This window comes from Falco peregrinus, chromosome 2 (assembly GCF_023634155.1).
Source record: "Falco peregrinus isolate bFalPer1 chromosome 2, bFalPer1.pri, whole genome shotgun sequence".
NCBI classification, from domain to species: domain Eukaryota; kingdom Metazoa; phylum Chordata; class Aves; order Falconiformes; family Falconidae; genus Falco; species Falco peregrinus.
This window is the reverse complement of record NC_073722.1, coordinates 89,182,591-89,201,938: the sequence shown is the minus strand read 5'-3', so window position 1 is coordinate 89,201,938 and position 19,348 is coordinate 89,182,591. Positions and strand designations below refer to the sequence as shown.

The window sequence follows — 19,348 nt, the reverse complement described above, 5'->3', positions numbered from 1 at the left end:
TACCAAAGCCAGAGCCAGGCCTCGGCCCGGGGCCACCGCCCTCGCCCCGCCTCTTAGGCCCGCCTCAACCGAGGGGCTGCGCGGCCCCTCACTACCGGGCCGCCGCCTCTAGCCAGGGTGGGCACAGCCCCTCCCCGCCCGCGGCTGCGCCCCCCCCGCCCCCGGCTGCCCCCCGGAGGCGGCCCCGGCCGAGCCCTCGCCGCTGGCCGCCCGCCGCCGCCGCCGCCGCCCTCTCCCCTCAGGTGCAGCTCCAGGCGCCCGGCGCGGCCCCCGGCGGGAGGGGCGCGCGCGGAGGGCGGGAACACGACGGCGCACGCGCCACAGGGGCCTGCGCACTCCCTCACCCACCCCCACCCCCGCGCGGGGTTGGCCCGCAGGGCGCTGGCGCCTGCGCAGTGCGGCGGCACCGCCCGCCAGGGGCGGGGCGCAGGCGGAGGCGGGCGGAGGGGTCCCTGCCGTCCCCGCGCGCCCCTCCGCGCCCCCTCCCCCTCCCGCCGGCGGCGCTCCCGGCCCGGCCCGGCGCGGTCCCCCGAGACTCGGGCCGCGCCGTGAAGAAGCGGGAAGGAGGCGGCTGCCCGGTAAGCGCCGAGCGCCGGCGAGCGCAGCCCAGCCCCGACCCCCGCCCGGCCGCCGGGGGGTCGCCCGCGGGCCGCGCAGGCCCCGCCGGGGCCTATGTCCCGGGCCCCTGGCTCTCGCCGGCCGCCGTGCCTCAGCGCCGCGGGGAACCTCTTCCCGCGCCGCCCGTCCCCGGGCTCGTGCTCCCCCTCGCCGCTGCCCCCCCGTGCCCCGAGGCGCCACCGGCCGCGCTGTCAGCCCCGCTGCGCCGCTCGCCCCCTCAGCCGGCCGCGGCGGTGACAGTCGCCCCCCGCGCCCTTTAGGGGCCTCCTGGCTGAGCGCGCCGCGTCCTCCCTGTCACCCATTTTGTGACCGTCCCTTGGAGGCGCTGCCGGCGGGAGCCGCCCGGGGTGCCCCGCGGGGGCCGGGGCTGAGGTGACGGCGAGCGGGGCCGGCTGGGGTTCGCGCCCCGCCGTGGGAGCGGTTGGCGCCGCCGGCCCGTTCCCGTGGCGGGGGGTGCGCGGGAGCCGGCTGAGGGGAGAGGCCGAGCGGCCGCGCTGCGGGGTCTGTGGCGAGGGGACATCTGCCTGGGTTCTGCTTTCGTGCTTGCCTGCAGTGCCGCGTTTCTGCGGGTTTGTAGCTGAAAGACCCTACAAGTCCCGGTTCTGTGCCTGCTGTCTGCCTCCCTGCGCCTCACGGTGTTCCTTCGTGCCAGCCTTCCGTGAGCCGGTGGTGCCCGGGTGGAGGGAAGTGGGTTCCTGTAGCTGGGCCCAAACCGAAGGGCCACCAGCCTGTGCTAACCTCTACACTCGGTGCCCTCAGAGAGAAAAACAACACGGTGCTGATGCTCAGCAAACTGCACACTTCTCTCCATAGCAGCGTCTCACCCACTGCCTGCAATTGCATGAAGCGTCTGTCTGTGCTAGGTGCTGGAAAAGGGGCTCTCTTGTAGCAGAAAAGGTGTCTTGTAAGCGGTTCCACTGGGTGAAATCGTTTTGAAGAGCCGGAGCTTGTCAGAGTATGTAGTGAGTGTGAGCTCTGCTCACCCCAAAAGCAAACATAAACCTTTTGTTGCTGCTTCCTGCTTAATTAATGGTATGGACTTTGGCTGCTGAAATGTAGGCAAACTAAAGTCAGCAGCTGCTTTTAACACTCTGTGGATCACAATATAGTTCTATAATAGCTCAGAAGTACAGTTTCTTCTGGGCTGTTTTTTTATTTCTCCTCCTCCAGCCTAGTTGGTTGCTGTTAGGTAGTTACTAACAAAAATGAGAAAGAGCAGGTCATTGTAAACAGTCGGAGACCAAAACTGAGAAACTGAGATGGCAGTAGTGTCTCTCGCTTTTTGTAACACTGCCACTTAATTTTCAGTTAATGGAAAAATCAGATTCTAGGCTCGTAGACTATGTGAAATAGAGAAAAACTTGATTTTTCAGATGTTTTTGCATGTCCAAGGAACCATGTTCTATTTTTTCTTTCTTTATTGAATACAATACGTAATTGTGGGGAACAAAACATCTCAAATCTTTTTAATTTATTGTACTGTTTCTGTCAAACAGCTCCATCCAAATGAATGCTGCTGTGCATATTTCTAGTTATTTTATCTGCTGAAGTTGAAGAGCTGTTTGTTGACAGGAGTTTTGGTGTGATCATTGATAAAGATCTGTGTTCTATCTTTAGTAGTATAAAGGACCGTTTTATTAAATTTGATGGTGGTGGAATGTCACAACAGGCAAACCGCTGTGCAGGGATTTCCAGTTCTCACGGACTGTAGTTTTGTGTTTTGCAGCTTCCCAGCACTGTGGTATTTTCCCTTTCCCTCCACGTTCTAAGGCAGTGTGATCTCTGGCCTTCCAGGCATGCTACTAAGGGTGTCTTCTGTATCAGGCATGAGTGAAGGTTTCCCTTAATGGAGAGTGTGTCTATAGCAGCAAATCAAAGGAGACTTGGATGTTAGGCTGAGGTCTGGCATGTGATCGTTCATGCTAGTAAATTGTCAGTGTCGTCACTAGTATGGCCACCTAGCGTTTTCCTAAGCCTTATGTGGGCATCATTCAGAAGTGGCAAATGCTAGGACTTCTCCAAAGAGATATGGGACATGGCCACCCTCTTTGGGTGGGGGAGAGAGGAAAGTGATTTTGGCTGTGTAGTCACAAATCAAACAATGCAGGTTTGCCTCCAGACTGGAGAACAATCTCTGGCCTGTGTTAATCACTAGTGTAAGGTATAGCCAGTGAGTTTAGGATTTTCTGTCTAAGTGCATGTTGGAATAGTAACACTTCTGCTGCAAAGATGTCATTGTGCAGAATAGATGAGGTGATGTACAGTTAACATTTTAGATTTTAGGCATGAATAAATATATACTTAGAAGTAACATGGTGAAGGGAAATAAGTTTGTGCCGTTTTTGCTTTACTGTTGGTATGAAAGAGAAAAATATATTCTCAGAAGATGGAGATGTGCAATGGAAACTTCTTAAGAGGTCTTTGACTAATGTACTTCAGAAGTTCTTCTTTTCTTGCCTTGATCTTGCAACGTTAGAGCCTGTCTTGCCAACTAGGATCCAGATATAGAAGTTGTATAGTGCTATTAATGTGACTGAATCTCTTGCTCAGTGGGGAAAAATAGTGTAAGAGAGGTTATGCTTGTACTTCCTGGCTTAAAAAATCACCCCATTTGATCTTATTTTTAGCCTTTATACTGAAAAAAGGAGAAAAAAATGGGTATTAGAGGCTGAGTTATATACTTAAATGTAGCCTTAAGTGACTAGTCACAAGGAACATATTACTTGTTTCTTTTGAGCTTATTCCAGCTGAAATGATGAGAGAAGCCACCATTTGGAGGGCTTAACTGTTTAATGCAGCCTGCAGGTAATCATAGGATACTCTCTTTTAACACATGAATAATTAATCATTAGATTTTTCACACACATGTGTGATTTTCTTTGGCGAAGAGGACTTCTTCTTTACTGCAAAAGCACTGCAACTTGTGATCTTCATCTTTGTAAGTAAATGTTTCAGGGTACCTTAATTCTGAAAAAAACCTGACACTGTGTTGCAACTAGTAGCTTTCCAAATTGCAGAAAAGAGTAATACAAGAGTAAATTGTGAAGTTTGGTAAAAGGAAAATTTTTAAAGGGGATTGATCTGCAGAATTTCATTACCAAACAAAACTTAAGTGTCATCATTTAGAACTAGCCATTTGTTACATATTAAAGGGTAATAAAGCCACTTAAGCAAAATGTCAAGAGAGAAAATAACTCACTTGTACTGACTTCAAGACTTGGTTTGACATTTATGAAAGATAAGTCTTTCACGATCCTCAGTTAATTTTATTTTCCGGTAGTGTTTGCCAGCACGAAGCCAAGCTAATGATCACCTGCAACTAACTGGTACATACAGTTTTATTCAGGAAAATAAACTGAGCGCCTAACACGTAGTACTTAAATAGTATTAAAAAAGAATAAAGGTAGTATTGAAGTACTCAAGTGATATATTTGATGACATCAGCCTGAGAGTATTGGTATTTTTCTGATGTTAAAAACGTTTCCTTGATTTTGGTCATTTAGCTAATGTAGGATACGTGTTCTCCACAGGTACATGCGGTGACTAATGATTTCCTATGGGATATACGTTGGGGGTGGGGGCTGGGGGCGGTGGAAAGCTTGACCAAGAGGCTGGCATTCTTAATGCTCCTTGAAACTGTGTGTTCTTAATACATTTCTATATACATTTTTAATTAAAAGCACACAGTGGTTTGGCAGATGAAGCTTTTTTGAAACTTTGGCTACAGAATTTGCTTGCTATGTGAGGGTTGGTGCTGGAGAGGCTCCTTCAACATATTTCACTGTTCATTGCTAAAATGTTGGCAGTCTTCATATTGACAAGTCTTAACTGACACAGAGAAGTTCATAGAAATGATCTATTAGAGCTTGACTTTCTCTGTTTAGCTGTAGGACTTAAATTTATATTTTTTTACTTTTTACAGAGTTGCCAAGTTGTACTGAGCTTGAAGTTTATTTAGCAAGCTAAATGACACTGAGATTTGATAATGGGTGTGCATTTAAAGTAACATCTGTTGTGTAGTGATGAATCTTTCTTTGCAAACAAAGATCTTGTCTGTTTCAATTTGCTTTTCCCTTAGAAGTAACCAGTGTTGTAAATAGTTAATGGCAAATATTTTCTTCAGGTCAGTGAAGGAATATGGGCTTTTCTGGAGGAAAAGAAAAAAAATAAAACCTGTTCTTTATAGTCACGATTCGTACTACAAATCTGCCTGATTCTGGTTTTGCTTTTCTGTCTTTCTGTGACAAAAATGGTCTTCCTTTGCTACCAATGACAGAATCATGCAAAGCTACTTTTTATCTGCACTCTCATCAGATGGACAATTACATGTCTCTTCTGGAAATGATGGAACTTCTTAAACAGGTGTAGTTGCTGGAAGTTGTAGTCAAGTTATTCTTGACTTAGGATTTGTAAATACAAGATGCATCCTTGAACGTGGCGATATCACTGGGTTTGACTATACCAGGAACTTTCATCAAGAATTAAGATTTTAAAATGAACACTTTCTAACATAAACTCTTCCCCGACATCTGTTGCTATTCCTTCTAGCCTTATACAAAAGTACAGGAGAGAGTTTCCTCAACATTGTAGGTATGGGCATCCCTATGACTCTGAAAAAGTTTAAGCATGCTGTCATGCTGTTCGCCAAAGGTTTTGATAGTTTGCTAGGATAGATATTACTGTGATTTACAACCAGGTTCAGCCACAAGGAGCTGGTTGTCTCAAAGCCATAGAGGAAAAAGCCATGTAGGAATAGAACCCAGAGTCCTGATTTAATAGGGAAGTATCCTTATTTCATAGTAGATAAGTTCCTTTACTGATATAATTGTGCTTAATTGAGTGAGCATTGTGGATTTGCAAGAATGGCCTATCCCACTTTCTTCAATGCTGTGGTCATTGTTCTTTTTCTTCTTCCAGATGCGATCAGCACTGTAAGTGACACACGAAGGCTGATGGGGAGTGAAGCTGCTGGAGGTCCCTGTGGCTCCAGCCTTGCCATGGTGCTGCCAGCCCTTCATTCTGATGAGCTCAGGGGCTTGGTCCCATGTCTTTGGAACACTGGCTTTTCATGTATCTTGGGTCACTCTCCTAACCTCTTTTTGTTTCCCACATACAAACTTACTGGTATTTTCAGCCATAAAAGCTTGTCATTAATGGCAGGAATTTATTTGTTGTATTTATGTGTCAGTTGTCACAAAGAAACAAAAACTGCTGTTTGTACAATGTGCTCCTAAGCTCTGTATTATGCTTTCAGGGTCTGATCTTCTACATGCTGATATTCTAGGCTTTGTACCTATTTCTTTTTACATTTTAGCTCTGAGTGTGATTGAAAGATACCAAACACTTTCAATTCATAGTAAACAGTATAAATTCTGTTTGTGAAAGCTCAGGAAAAATATTAAAAACATTTTAAAGATTATCATTCCAATTGGGCACATGAGATTTCAGTCTACTTACATTTCACATAAAATTATACAGATATGCATTATAAGAGCTTCTTGACAGTTTTCTGAAAATGTTTCTGATATAAACCTGTAAAAAATAAATAGTATCTATCTACAGAAGAAAGTTCCATGAAGTCTATAACTTAAGGATATTAGTCTTAAAGGATAGTTTAAGTAAAAAATAACGATGAAGATTTCAGTATAGCCTTTTTTAGTAGAAAGACTACATTTTTCTGGAGGGAATGGAAAAACTATTCCAAGGCCTTCAGCCAAACATCAAAGGCTCGCTGTGAAATCTGAAGGTATAGGAGCTTCTCAAAAGCAATACCATAGAAGTGCTTCACAATGGAAAGTACTCAAGTGTTAGGCACTTGGCATTCCGAGGTGGTATCAGCACATCAGCAGTCACATCAGTTAGGGATGCTGTGCTGGTCTTGAGCTTTTAGTGCTTTCCCAGGCTCTGTCCCGTGTGGAGTCCTGCATTGCTCCAACAACCAAACCGTCCAAGGAAACAGGGACTCCACAAACTGGTTAGTGAGTCATCCTTTTCCAGAAGGCTTGGAATATAAATGTAGAAGAGAAACAGTATCTCATCCTTATTCCTGGGGGAGGGAAAAATATAATAGTGGCCTCTCCAGCCTGTCCCAAGGACTGTTCTCTATGACTCAAAATGTGTGTCCTTGGGCTTCCACACTGGGGTAGGTAAATGCTCCTCCCCTAGCGATACCAGGGTATTTAGGGAAGATTTGCATGCCGTTCTGTCTCTGTCTGTGAAGCCTGAAGGATTTTAAGCTAAGTAATGCGTGTGCTGCTGCTAGGTCTTGGAGGTGAAGGAAGATGTGGGTCAGAGCACAGAACTGAAGCCCATAGGCAGCTAGTCTTCAGACCCCTCAGTGTCCTGTTTTGTCTTTTGTTGATGGCTTAAAAATGATATGGTTCATTTGTTGCCTCATCTATCTTACCATGTGGCTTCCACAGAATAGTGGGGCTTGGGAAGTGGCAGTTGGGTGGCAGGGAGAGGTTCATTTAAGTCAGGGCTGTTGCTGAGTGTCCAGTAGCCTGAGACTGAATTAAAACACGTTTGGGCCTACACCTTCTCTGAAAGGGTGAACCTTCCTCGTCGTTCCCAGTTCACTGTCCCACTGCTTCCTTTGCATAGTATCTAGCAATTATAAGGGGAGTCAGATCAGTCCTGATCTGACTGAAAGACCAACTCATCAAAAAACAAGCTATGATCTCTAGAATTAAAAGAAGGGAGAGGACTGAGGAAGGGGTGGGACTGCCTTTTTTGGTGGCAGGGTACAATTAAATTACTTTTATGACTAGCTTAAGCAATCCCCAGCAGGCACTTCCCCCAGACTTAGCAAGGCTGGCTTGTGGATGGGCCATTCCCATCCAGGCCATTCCCTTGGTCCCACTGAGACCAGAATGGTCCTTCTGGGGCTGGGAATCCCAGAGCTGTAAGCTGTGAAGGTCCTCAGGGGATGTATCTCCATATGCTTTTCCTGTTGTGTTTTTTTTTTAATTTTTTATTTTATTTTCTGTAATGCCTTCAGGAATGTTGCCAGACCAGGTCGGTGATGAAGTGGACTTAGTGAGCATCCAGTCGCCTCCCAGTTCCATAAATCCAGGCAACAGAAAGTCCTCAAGTTGAGAATACATTAGCCAAAAGCTGGCAACAACAATTTTGTAGTCGTCACCATGCTGGAAACAGGATTTGGGGGTTTTGGGTTTTGCATGAACTGAAGATCTGATGGAGTGTTCTGGATGAACGTGGGACCTGGTCAAAGTTACTCACCTTACAGGTTTTACCTGTAACATACGTGTGGTGGGAGCCACTGGTCTGGCTCATGAAACAGCACATGGCACGTCCTTTCTGTCACCGGTTTTCTAATGAGAGCTAGGCTGCTGCCTGCCTTTCTTCTCGCTGTGAACTTCACGCAGCAGAAGCCTTTGCTGCAGTTGTTGATGCAGGAATTCAGCTGACAACATTTTCAACGGACAAAAGGGAAGAGGTCACCTACTCTAGCCGGCACTGTTGGGAACAGCTGTGCTGGAGGCAGATACATTGCAATGAAATGTGGCTTACTGAGCTAGTCAGTTTGAAACAGAAGAAGGCTGTTGTGTTGTGCGCTTTTTGTTGTGCTATTCTGCCAGATTCACTGGTCTTAAAATTGTACGTTGCTCGTTCTGAAAGTACTTCCCTGGCAGTGCAAGGAAAATTTCCATGTGTGCAGGGGAATCTGATTGTTGGTTAAGGAATACAGTATATACTTAAGTTTATATGACGCTAAATACACCTTTGTAACTGGATGTTTATTGATATTTTTTTAAATTATTTTTTTTTTGTGATAACACTTTAGAACATGCTTGCAATGATGACAGATAACAACGCTTTCAGTTAATGTAGTTAACTGACCAAGTGTCACTTTTTAGACTAGCTGCTTCTATAGGTAAAGCTGGCCAGTCCTTTGTCTGGGAAATTTATTGTGTTAATTTTTTTTTTTTTCTCAGCAAACCTACAGTGCCAAGTTAAGAGTTGGTTCTATTTTATTGGAATATTAACCTGAGTGGTTTATAGGGGAGGTTGATATTTCTACTAAGTTTGTTTAAGCCTTTAAAATCTACCATAGAGGCATAATTGCTACCCAGGAAATAGGTATATATTACATCATTTGTTAGCGCATGGTTTAACATTTGGATGCACCTGTGAAATTTAGCAAAAGGAGTGAAAAGTTACAAAGTATCCAAAACCAGGTTTTAGTGTCCCTCCATGTTTATTGTACTAATATTCTACATACTATATTCCCCTCTTCTGTTTCCTTTATCGTGTTCTACTGGTTGAGGTTTATCTCAGCTTGCACTGTAAGGGACACACAGACTGCCTTCAGATAGAAAGATATTTTTCATTACATGTATTATCAATACCAGTGAAACAAAACCTATTTAATAGTAACGTGGATGGTGTTCTCATCTATAGTGTCAGCAGCCATAGCTAATGGGCATGCTCCAGGGTACCTCATGCCTGCTTAGAACATTTTTAATCAGCACTAGGATGGATACCAATAAGGTATAGATTTACCTGGCTTTTTGTTCTGGTTTCCAAAACTGTAACTTAACTTTGTAAAAAAATAATTTAAAAAGTGCTTTGGAAGATACAGTCAATGTAGAAGTTAGTGCTGAGACCCAGTTATGGACAGTGCTCCCCTTCCTCGTGGAACAAATTCCCCATGATAGGAAGAATCAGTTGGACTTAGTTGAACACTTGTTTTTTCTTTCCTTAGCAGTGGTTTGAAATAGCGGTTGTATAAAGTAGGAGCTTGAAAACAAGACTATGTTATTTAATTTTGTTATGAAAAGGCTTTTAGAGCACGGTTCATAAGTTTAGGAGTTCTTCTGTAAATGTTCCTGTCACTTGTCTGGAATGTTAAGTATTGCAACGGTTACACATTGCTCACAGCAGTTACAGCTCTGAAGTTTTCTCCAAAGAAGGAGTAGAGAAATTTAGGTGTATAACAGCCAATTCTTGCCCAAACCTCTGGTTGTTCCTCTCTTCTGTTTAAAAGAGAAGCAGCAGTAGCTAATGTGGCTTGAAAACAGTGGATGGGTAACATAACATAAAGGTAGAATTCCGGGTTTTGTAATTTCACAACCTGTAATGGAAAACTGTTAAGACACTTTTGAATTTTTAAAGTAGAAAGCAATAGGATAGCCTTTCTTTTCTAAATAACTACCTGCAGCAGTTGTTCCAAAATAGCAGCACTCATAAATCATTGACATCTGTATGTATTCCTCGTGGCATAAGAACTTAGCAGACACTGCCCTGCCTGGTGCAGGGATCCATCCTACCTGGTGCTTTGGGTCCAGCCATGGCTGTGAGCAGATGCCTCAGGAAAAAAAAAAAAACCAACACAAAATCAAAGTCTTCCCTCCTACCATGATTGCTGTCCCAACCTGCAATTATTTTTGGCTCAGAGGGGTTTCGGAGCCCTTTGTGCTCAGCCATTTAGCATCCATTAGGGAATTTCTCTTCCTTGTGCATGTCCAGTCTGCCCTTCCACTTGCACTTCATGCAGACACAGCATTCTTTCAATCTGCATTAAAAATACAGCTAATTTTTCTTATTTTGAACCTGGCTCTAATTTCATTTGTTGGTCCTTAGTTTTAGTACTGGAACAGATGATTAACAGCCAGTCCCAGTCTGCCTTTTCAATGCCATTCAAGATTTCATAGGCCTTTGTCGTGTTCCCTGTGAGATGTCTTGCATACCTTTGATCTTATTTTTGCCCCTTGCTGAACCTTTTTCGGGTCTATAAGAAATCATTCTTTTTGAGGTTGAGAGACCAGAACTGCACATACCAAATGAAGTGTGGGTAGATGGGAAAAAAATTTGAGTGTGATATTATTGTTTAATGGTTTGTTCTTTATTCCTTTCTTTAATAATTCCTGGAATTGCTTTGCTTTTTTTGCCCTATTCCAGACACTGTACCGATAGTTTAATGAAGCTGTGAATCGAAATGCTGAAGTCTTGCTGAGCAAAGTTTATGAGTTGAAAGCACATTTATATATGAAGCTGAGGTTGCTTTTCCCCAAAAGATAGAATGCTTTGTGTTTACCTACATTTAATTTTATTTGCTATTTTTGTTGTCCAGTTACTCTCATAAGGGTCTTCTGTGATTCTGTGCAGTTTTCTGTTATCCTTGGTATCTTAACCCTCTAGCATCAGCAAACTTTCAAGTCACTAAAACTGATGTCTTGATCTTAAGCAATAAAAAAAATGCAATGCTTGCTCTGGCCTTCTGGAATCCAGCGGTAATGGATTATGTTTTTGTAATTATTGAGCAAGAGGCAGGGTTGTAGAGTTTGCTTGTGCAGCTTGCAGGCTGAAAGTTTGAGCTGTGGACATTAGAAATGTAGAGAACTCTTGTCTCTTACTGTGTAGCTTATTTCACATCCCAGATGTTAAGCTCTTGGTGCCTATGCTGTCTTGCCTGCGGAGACAGCAGGAAGTTCTGGATCTGTGTTTTATGGGGGGGTTGAAAAGGCTGTATTTCATAATCATTTCTTCACAGTTCAGCCTTTTAGGACTGTGTAAGTGACCTAAAAATGTCATTCCCTAATTATTTGGGCAAAAGTTGTCAGCCTAAATATATCAAAACCAAAGAACTTTTAGAAATAGAGAGTGAAAGTGCACTGACTCGATTGCTTTTAAATGTGAATATTTGTATTTTCATCTGTAATTTGGGTATTTGATTTTTCAAAAATGATCAGTATCCTCCAGTTTGAGGGATTCGTTGTTTTTATTTTTTTGAACTCTTAAAAGATAATTCTGAGATTATTTATAATTTTCTTTAATAATTGACTCTTTTTTTTTTTTAATAGATAAAACTGCTTAATCCCTCTTGATACCTCATATTTTCAGCCAAAGGCAAAAGGCTAATACCTTCTCTGGTGCTTAACCCTCTCTCACCTTATAGGCACAGGAAGCTGTTTTTTGTATTCTTATAATGGAGCTTTTGTGACAGCAATACTAGCATAAATAAGTACATTAAATAATGGATGAAGTTAAAATAATCACAGTAAGAAATCATATGCACACCCTGCACCCTCCTGCCTCAGTTTTCAGGTTTCTAAAGAGGACATAAGAGTAACCCTGAAAGCATTGCATGTTGGCTGGGTGAGTGTATCATATCAGTTTACCGTAAAAAGCAGAGCCTTGCTATTGGGCAAAACACTTTTAAATTATTATTTATGGAGGTGTATTTGCAGTTGGTATAAAATGCAGGGCTGGTTTCCCATGCCTCCGCCAGCGCAAGGAGAGCACGCTCCTGAGCAAGATTCCCTTTTTGTTTCCTATACTATGTGTGCTGTGGAAAGAGACACATCTGGGAAAGGATACAGGTTAGAGTGAATAGTTACATTTTCGTTTAGGAATGCAGTCTTTCTATCTGATATTTTGGGCTTGTTTTGGCTTCTCTCCATCCTGATTAATTTTATAATTGATACTGTAGTGCTAGCATTAATCAAATTTTTTCCAGTAACATCTTGTGTCTGTTGATAGATGAGTATTTTGTTTAGTAGTGTGATACGAGGGACTTTCGAAGTGTTTCTTGACTGTCTCATGGATTTGCAACTTAATAACACTGCAGCTTTTTAGTGTTAGTTTTCTATTTCACTCTTTTTTTTTGCTTTCTCCCCCTCCCCCCCCCCCCCCCCCTTTGTTTTTTGAGGTGGGAGGAAGTGTGTGTAAAGGGAAAGGAAGTCTTCAGTAATTCCTTCTTTCTCCCTAGGGCAAAATATAAACTCCAGATTTATTTGCAGTATTCAAAACAATAGTGAAATAATGGTTTAGCTCTCATTTGAATTATTAGTGTTGTGTGTTAATCTTCAGGAAGCCTCATTTGGCTAGTGAGCATTCTGTTACCTATTTTAAAATCAGCATTGGGCAGAGACAAATTTATTGTTGATTCCTAATACTTGTGTGTTAGGAATGCGGTGCTCTTCTGTAGAAGCATAAAGGTAGTCTTTATGGACCCTGTCTGCCTTTTGAGAAACTGGGTGAAGTAGAGCTTTTTCCACTTACAGTTCAGCAATATTGATGTCTTCTGTTCTCAGTGCCAAAACCCCATCTCTTTTTCCTTCCTGGAGCAGACGGGAGGGGAGAAATGGGCACAGAGAGGTCATAAATTCACTTAGGAACCTAAGTGAGCGGCTGCTTTTAGAGCCTGTAATGCTAATTAATGTATTGTTCTTTATTTAAGTAAAGTTGGACTCATTTGTATCTTTTTCTCAGTTTTTAAACTATAATTGCACAATCTTCTTTCAGTAAGAAAGTAACTACTACAGCTTTGTTTCTCTGGAAGAAAAACACTGCCTGGCCCTCCCTGTCCTCTGAGTGAAGTTTCTGGAAAGGTGGTTCTGCCTTTGAGTGTCAGTAAATCACAAATAGTGTTTTTCAGTGTCACATTTATGGATACTTTAAAGCAATGCTGTGATGAAACATGAGAATTACACTTAGTTACTTTGTTGAGCTTTCTTATTACATCACTTCTCTCTGCAGTTGCTGTTCTTGGAACAAATAACCATGGCATGTTTTCAGGAACACTTCTAAAACATGCATTTTTAGAAGAGTTAATTGCAGAACTTTTCTGTTAAAAAAAAACACATTTGATTTTGCAGTCTTTTGTCACTGATGACCTCTGTGTATGTGTAGGAGTATAAATGGTTTGTACTGTAGAAGCTAATGCTAGCCTGTATTTCCTTTTGGGATCATACATCCAGTTACTGTATTACTTGCATATCTGAAATGAACTGCTCTTTTACTGTGCATGCAAAGATCATGTGTGCAGTGTGTATCTGGCATGTTGTAAGATGTGTCAGACTTGATGAATGTGCTCTGTAGACTTGACAAATGTGTCTTGCAAATGGCCATTGCTGGATGTCTGCACGCCACCTGGAGCTACTGCTTGATCTAGATTGCCAGACAAGGTTGTCAAGCTCTGCCCAAATATACGATAGCCACATCATTGCAGTACCCAAACCTTCATTATAGTGCTGGTTTTCTAGCTCTATAAGCTGTCAAAAAGCTGGGATTCTGATTTACTGGGTTTGTTGCGAGTATATTTTTTTCTTTGGGGTAATTTTTTAAATGCAGTCAGCTTCACAACAAGCTGTACACTGAAAATTTGTGTGACTGCTTCTTAAGCATGCTATGGGCAACTTTTTAATGTAGTCTGTAGAACATCAAAATATCATTCAGTACTAATGATGCCAGTTTGACTAAACAACCCTATGCTCTTTGGTCTTTCAATTTTAATTCTTAATTGAATAAGATCAAAAGCACAAGTAAGTGTTTAACTCATAAATATGAGAAAGGCAAGAAATATAAGTGTGGCAACTTGGTCCTACCTGTAAATATTAGTGTCTGCTTTTGGAATCCAGTAAGCAGTTGTACCACTTAAAATTATGTGTGTATAGCAAACATAGTACCTTCATGGGGCTTTCTGGTTTGGGTTTTGGTTTTCTTAGGAGTGTCTCATTTCAAATTATCTCTCAGTTATTTAATCTTCTGTGAAGGCGTTGTGATTACTGGTAGCCGTATGGCAGGACTGGTGCATTTTTGACATTCTGATGATGAAACTGCAACAGCAAACAAAGTTTTCTGTGTCTGTTCATGCCAGCTTTCAGAGCTAAAGGGAATCTGGAAGCTATAAACAAATATTTTCAGTGTCTTAAAATGAAACTTCCTGTTGCTTCTATTAACAGCACTTAGGGGTCTGAGGAGGCAAAACTCCTGGTGTTTTACTGACTTTGATAAAAGTCAGACTTGAAATATAGTTGTGTGCTGCTGAGGTGGTAATGGGGAGGAAGGAGTGTGTGTAAGGGTATGGTGTTAATTTTGTTAGCTGAAATGAATTAGTACTCCTGATTAGTGTGATTTTGTGTTGCCCAACTCATGCACTCAGTCATCAGTCTGTTTTTTATACCTTTGAAATGCTTCACTTCTTAAGAGATGGAAACAACTGATGTGTTTCATGTTCCTAATCAGCTGCCGGATATTGGGCTCAGATAAACCCAATCACTTACTTCCACCCAGAATCTGTGAGACTGAAAGGGGAGTGGAATTTTCCTTAGTCTTCCATCCTATGTCTTCTGACTCAGCGGAGGTGAAGAAAACAGCTGCTAAGGATCTCACTTTTGCAAGAGGGAAAAAGATCCCAATGTGTCTAATCTTTCTGGTAGTCCCTGCTTCAAATTAATGGCTTTTGGCTAGTTACCCTTTCTTAGGTTGTCTTACAGAATTAGCAGTTCTTGTGATAACTGCAGTGTTTGGGTCTGCTGCAGCTGCTCCTGGTTTAAGTAAAGCCAGCTTTGTTTTCCAAGGTTTTGTTTGTTTGCTCATGGTTGGAATTGACAGCATTGACAGTTGTCTGCTCTTTGAGAAAACTTGCAGGCAAAGGTAAAGATGCTGAAGTGTCCTGACTGCAGACTGGGACGTGGTGGGGTGCTTCTGGTTTCTTCTCGGAGATAATCCTCATAATCATATGACTAGTATTAAATTTGGTAAAATCCCATGTGTTTATAAACATGATTTTTAATAATAAATGGTTTCAAGGAATCTGATTTTAACTTCTTTTAATTTTTATAAAACACTTTCTCTCTGCAACTGCTGTTACTCTCTCAGTACTTTAGATACCAAGCGGGTGGTAATCTTTTCTCAGATCCAGTGTTGTTGGTCGTCAGGCTATTGCCTGAGTACTCCCACGGTATTTTCCTTCCCACAGTCAGAAATAAAGGGCATTGCTGCCTTAATAAGCCTTTCTTTTGCTAGCTAACGAGTGAACTCGGCAACATGGGTCACTTGTAAAATATCCTCAGTTCAGTGCCATTTGTGGAAAGAGAGCTGAAAAAATGGTTATAATTTGGAGTGAAGCTGTAGGAAGTGCTTAGTTCTTGGTAAAAATTCCTTCTTTAAAAAAAGCAAAAGCCATTGGTCAGTTGCATCTGTTCTGTTTGCCTCTGTTTTGTGGTCTTTACTGCTGTCGTGGACTTGTGATCTTAAATAGAGCATTATAAAGACATTGCTTTTCATTTGTATTTAAAATTTCTTTCTTTCTTCTTGTAGATTTGTTTGTAAATGCATCATAAACAGACAGCCCAGAATGAAGAAAGCAAGCAGGAGTGTTGGCTCAGTGCCCAAAGTGCCTGGAGTAAATAAAACTCAAACAACTGAAAAAGCCAAACCAGAAAACGGCTCCTCAGTGTCTGCAGTAACAAAACTCTCCAAAACCGGGACATCAGCAGCTCTTTTGAAGGTAATAACCAATAGAACGTTCTGATTGATTCTACTCTTTTTAAAGCTTTACTGTAAAAAACATAATTTTAAAGCATGTCTTTAATGTAGCTTAGAGTAGAGGTTTGTTATATGGGTAACTGAAGGGAATTTGAATAGCTACACAGTACTGGGCAGGGTGATAGGACCTTGTGTGGCATTTGTGCTGCATTTTTCATATTGCAGTGTGTGGTGTGATGGAAGGCAATATATGTTGCAGAACTTGGCTGTTCTGCAAAAGGAGCAGGATGGAAGTTGCATTCTGATGAACGTTATTAGTAGTGTCATGTTATGCATGAATGGTGTGTCAGTGACTAATGGGATTTGATAAGAGTTATTTGCTAATTCTGGAAAAAGAACCATTGAGGTATCTAACATGAGAAACTTTTTGCTATCAGGTCAGTGCAGCTGCATTCTTCTAGCTGTTTTGGCCTTTGCTTTGTGTGAAGTACTGCTTGAGCAGAATTTTCACAAGTTGATTCTTGCTCCTAGAACAAGTTCAAAGGTAGAGGTTTTCTCTTACATTAGCAAAACAGGGCAGTAGATTTAGGAGCATATGGTTTTTCAACAACCAAAAAAAATAAGTCATATTGAGGTGTGCTGGTGCAGAGTTTTCACCTGGGTTGGATGGATGGTACGAGCCTGCCTGGTCTGCCTCCCTTTCCTGGCACGGAAGCATGGCTGGACCTACCTCCTCCTGCCTTTCTGCAGCCCAGGACACAGAGCTGTGGCACTGCTGCTGCTGCCCTGCAGCAAATGAACAGAACAAGGAAAAGGGCTGGTGTCTGCAACAGCCACCTGAACCGCTGTCGCCTTCAGGAAGCCAGATAGGTCATTTAAACAACTGGCAAATAAAGACCTAAAATTAAAGAAGTGGTAAGAGTTGAGGTCTCTTTGTAATAGCTGTGCAGGATTACTGAAGTCAAAAGGTGTGTTCCCTTTCTCTGTTCTCTTGCTTTTCTTTTATGTCAGAATGGTTAATACTTTTGCTGATGAACTTGCAAGCCAGGTTTCAGCTAGATTTTTCTCCCAGTGCCCCCTATTTCCTCTGCCACCCAATATATCTTGCAGTTTCTTAACTTTAAATAGTCTTTTGATGCTTGTTGACGCTACTTATTGTGTATTTCTAGAAACCTCTCAAAGAATATGGAAACAAAAGTCCTTTGTAGTTTACTTATCAAGTTTCTTACGTCGTACCTCTCAGTGAGATAAAGGAGAAAGATGATCTAACACTAAAGAAATTTGACCCAGTATGCTTTCACAATTTTACCTATATTAGTAACACTTCTGGCTATGTTTGGGTGTGGGATTAGAATTTGACAATTATATGTCTGAGGCACAATGAAAAGTTTTCTCTTAATTACTAAGACTTATCTCAGCTTTATGTTACAGCCAGACTTACTCATGCAGTTGGATATCTTTTACCTGTTAAGCTGTATTTGTGCCAACTATGTGACTTGATGATGATGAATCTTATCTTGGTGTTCCATACTCATACAACAAATTTAGTTTGTATTTTTCTGATTCATTGATAACTGTCAACTCACATTCATAAATACTGGCTTGTAAGAAGTATTAATAACAAGTTGTATTATTTTCTAAATGATTTTTATATAGGTTTTGAAGCATTTGGCACATTGTTTTTCTCATAGTGGTTGTAGGATCTTCTCTTAACACTCAATGAATTGGTGTGTGTGTTATGAATTTCATTTAGTATTCCTTGACATACACACAAAAAAAGCTGGCATTGAAGAACTTTAATTGCAACGGCTTACTCTTTTATTTGGTCCTTGCACTGTGTCCCTATAGATACGGAAACTTTCAGTTGGCTGTTGAATGAAATGCCACTATTAAGAGGTAGAAATACACACTGTTCTATACCAGTCTTAGTTCAGTCAGTAATATTGTTGCAAAATTGAGAATTACTTTGTAATTATAGTTTGCTTCTTTTCCTATCCCTTCATGATATAACCACAGGCTGATGTTCAGCTTTGGGTGGGCTTCTTTAGCTACTCATTGTTCCATAGATTTGTCCTTTTTTTGTAGAGTTTCCAAAGTGTGTGGACAATGAGCACAGGAAGAAACTGTGAGACCCACCCTTCTGTACAGCTGAACGCTGTTCCAGAGGTTGGTTCGTCTGTCTGCTTTAGAATGCTTTTTTGTTGGTTAATTCTTTGTAGATTTTTGGCTCCCACCTTGCCCAGGACTTTTGTAAAATGTTCAGCACCCACGCTACCCCACACGTTTTATTACAGCAGAAGGCTAACTGCCAGCCACTTCCAATTTTTAATCTGCCAAAAAATACTCTGAAAATAACATGTTCTTATTTTTAAGATCATTATTTTTTTACTACTTTAGCTAATGAGCTTGTGATCGTGCTAATACTCAGAACTGTAATTAGACAGCAGCTGTACTTCATACAAATGAATTGCAAAATCCAGTGTCCCTGAAAAGCCAGGACTTGGACATCGCTATTTAAATATTAAAAATTAGAATGTGTTTTCAGTAATCATGTGTCTAGGCTTCAGTAATCTGTTTGCAAAATGCAGTAACTTAATTACAGATTGTTGCGAAGTTTGATGTTTGAAGCACTCAAATGCAGCAATAGCAAGCATCAAAGAAAATCCCAGGTAGGAAAAATTGTGTGTGTGTATATATATATATACACACACACATATATATATGGATTTGAATGAGGTGCAGTAAATAGGATATACTTGTTAAGAAACTAAAATGAAATAAATTGCAGAGCTGATCATTAAAGTTTCATTGCACTCAAGGAAAGATGTGAGGGAAAACGGAATATGAATTGTATAATTATGAAATGTTTTTCATGTAGAAAATCAAAATAGGTCTGGATGAACATATTTTCTAATTTTTTATATTTTACTGTAGGGGTTTTAATGCTAAGCAGGATTGCACTGTTTACAGTAAATGGGAAAAAGCTGTTTAATAAACATACGACATCAATTTTGCTTCCATTAGAAATATTTGCTACAAAAATACTTTGATTTTTAAAGTTAAGAATGGTTGCCATTCTGGAGTGTTAAGAAAAGAGAGCTGCTGGTTTGTAGTTTTTCCAAAAGCTTGCTAGATAGTTTTCTTTGCCAAGAGTATAGTGTTACAGTTTTGAGAAGCTGTTTACTAATTGGCTGCAGAGGAGGCAGGGCCTTCCAACCTAGACTAGAAATAGTTCATGGGTAAGTCAGAAGAAGAATGGCTGTTGTAAATTCCTTTGTTCAGCAAGGACTGGAGATGACTAATGTCAGAAAGTGTGTATATTACTTAGCTTTTTTTTATTATTATTATTCAAGCTGAGTCACATCTTGACCTATTTGGCTTGATAACATGTACTGGTACTATAAATGTCTAAAAGCTTAATCTAATTTCCCCACTCTTTCAACAGGGTAAAAATGCTGACAGTCTGAACTATCACATTTGCAGCCGGATTGGC

General features: G+C 41.6%; 1 protein-coding gene across 2 annotated transcripts in view; it reads left to right on the top strand.

Moving 5' to 3' along the window:
* The first annotated feature begins 415 nt into the window (after positions 1–415).
* The window catches only part of SPECC1L (sperm antigen with calponin homology and coiled-coil domains 1 like), a 70,284-nt gene continuing 51,351 nt past the window's right edge, over positions 416–19,348 (top strand). The window contains exons 1-3 of one of the 2 annotated variants that reach the window (XM_055795217.1): positions 416–578; positions 15,688–15,877; positions 17,941–18,021. In XM_055795217.1, the coding sequence (XP_055651192.1) occupies positions 15,725–15,877; positions 17,941–18,021 (234 nt within the window). In that variant the 5' untranslated portion in view covers positions 416–578; positions 15,688–15,724. The remainder of the gene's footprint in view (positions 579–15,687; positions 15,878–17,940; positions 18,022–19,348) is intronic. The other variant, XM_055795218.1, reaches the window with a different exon arrangement.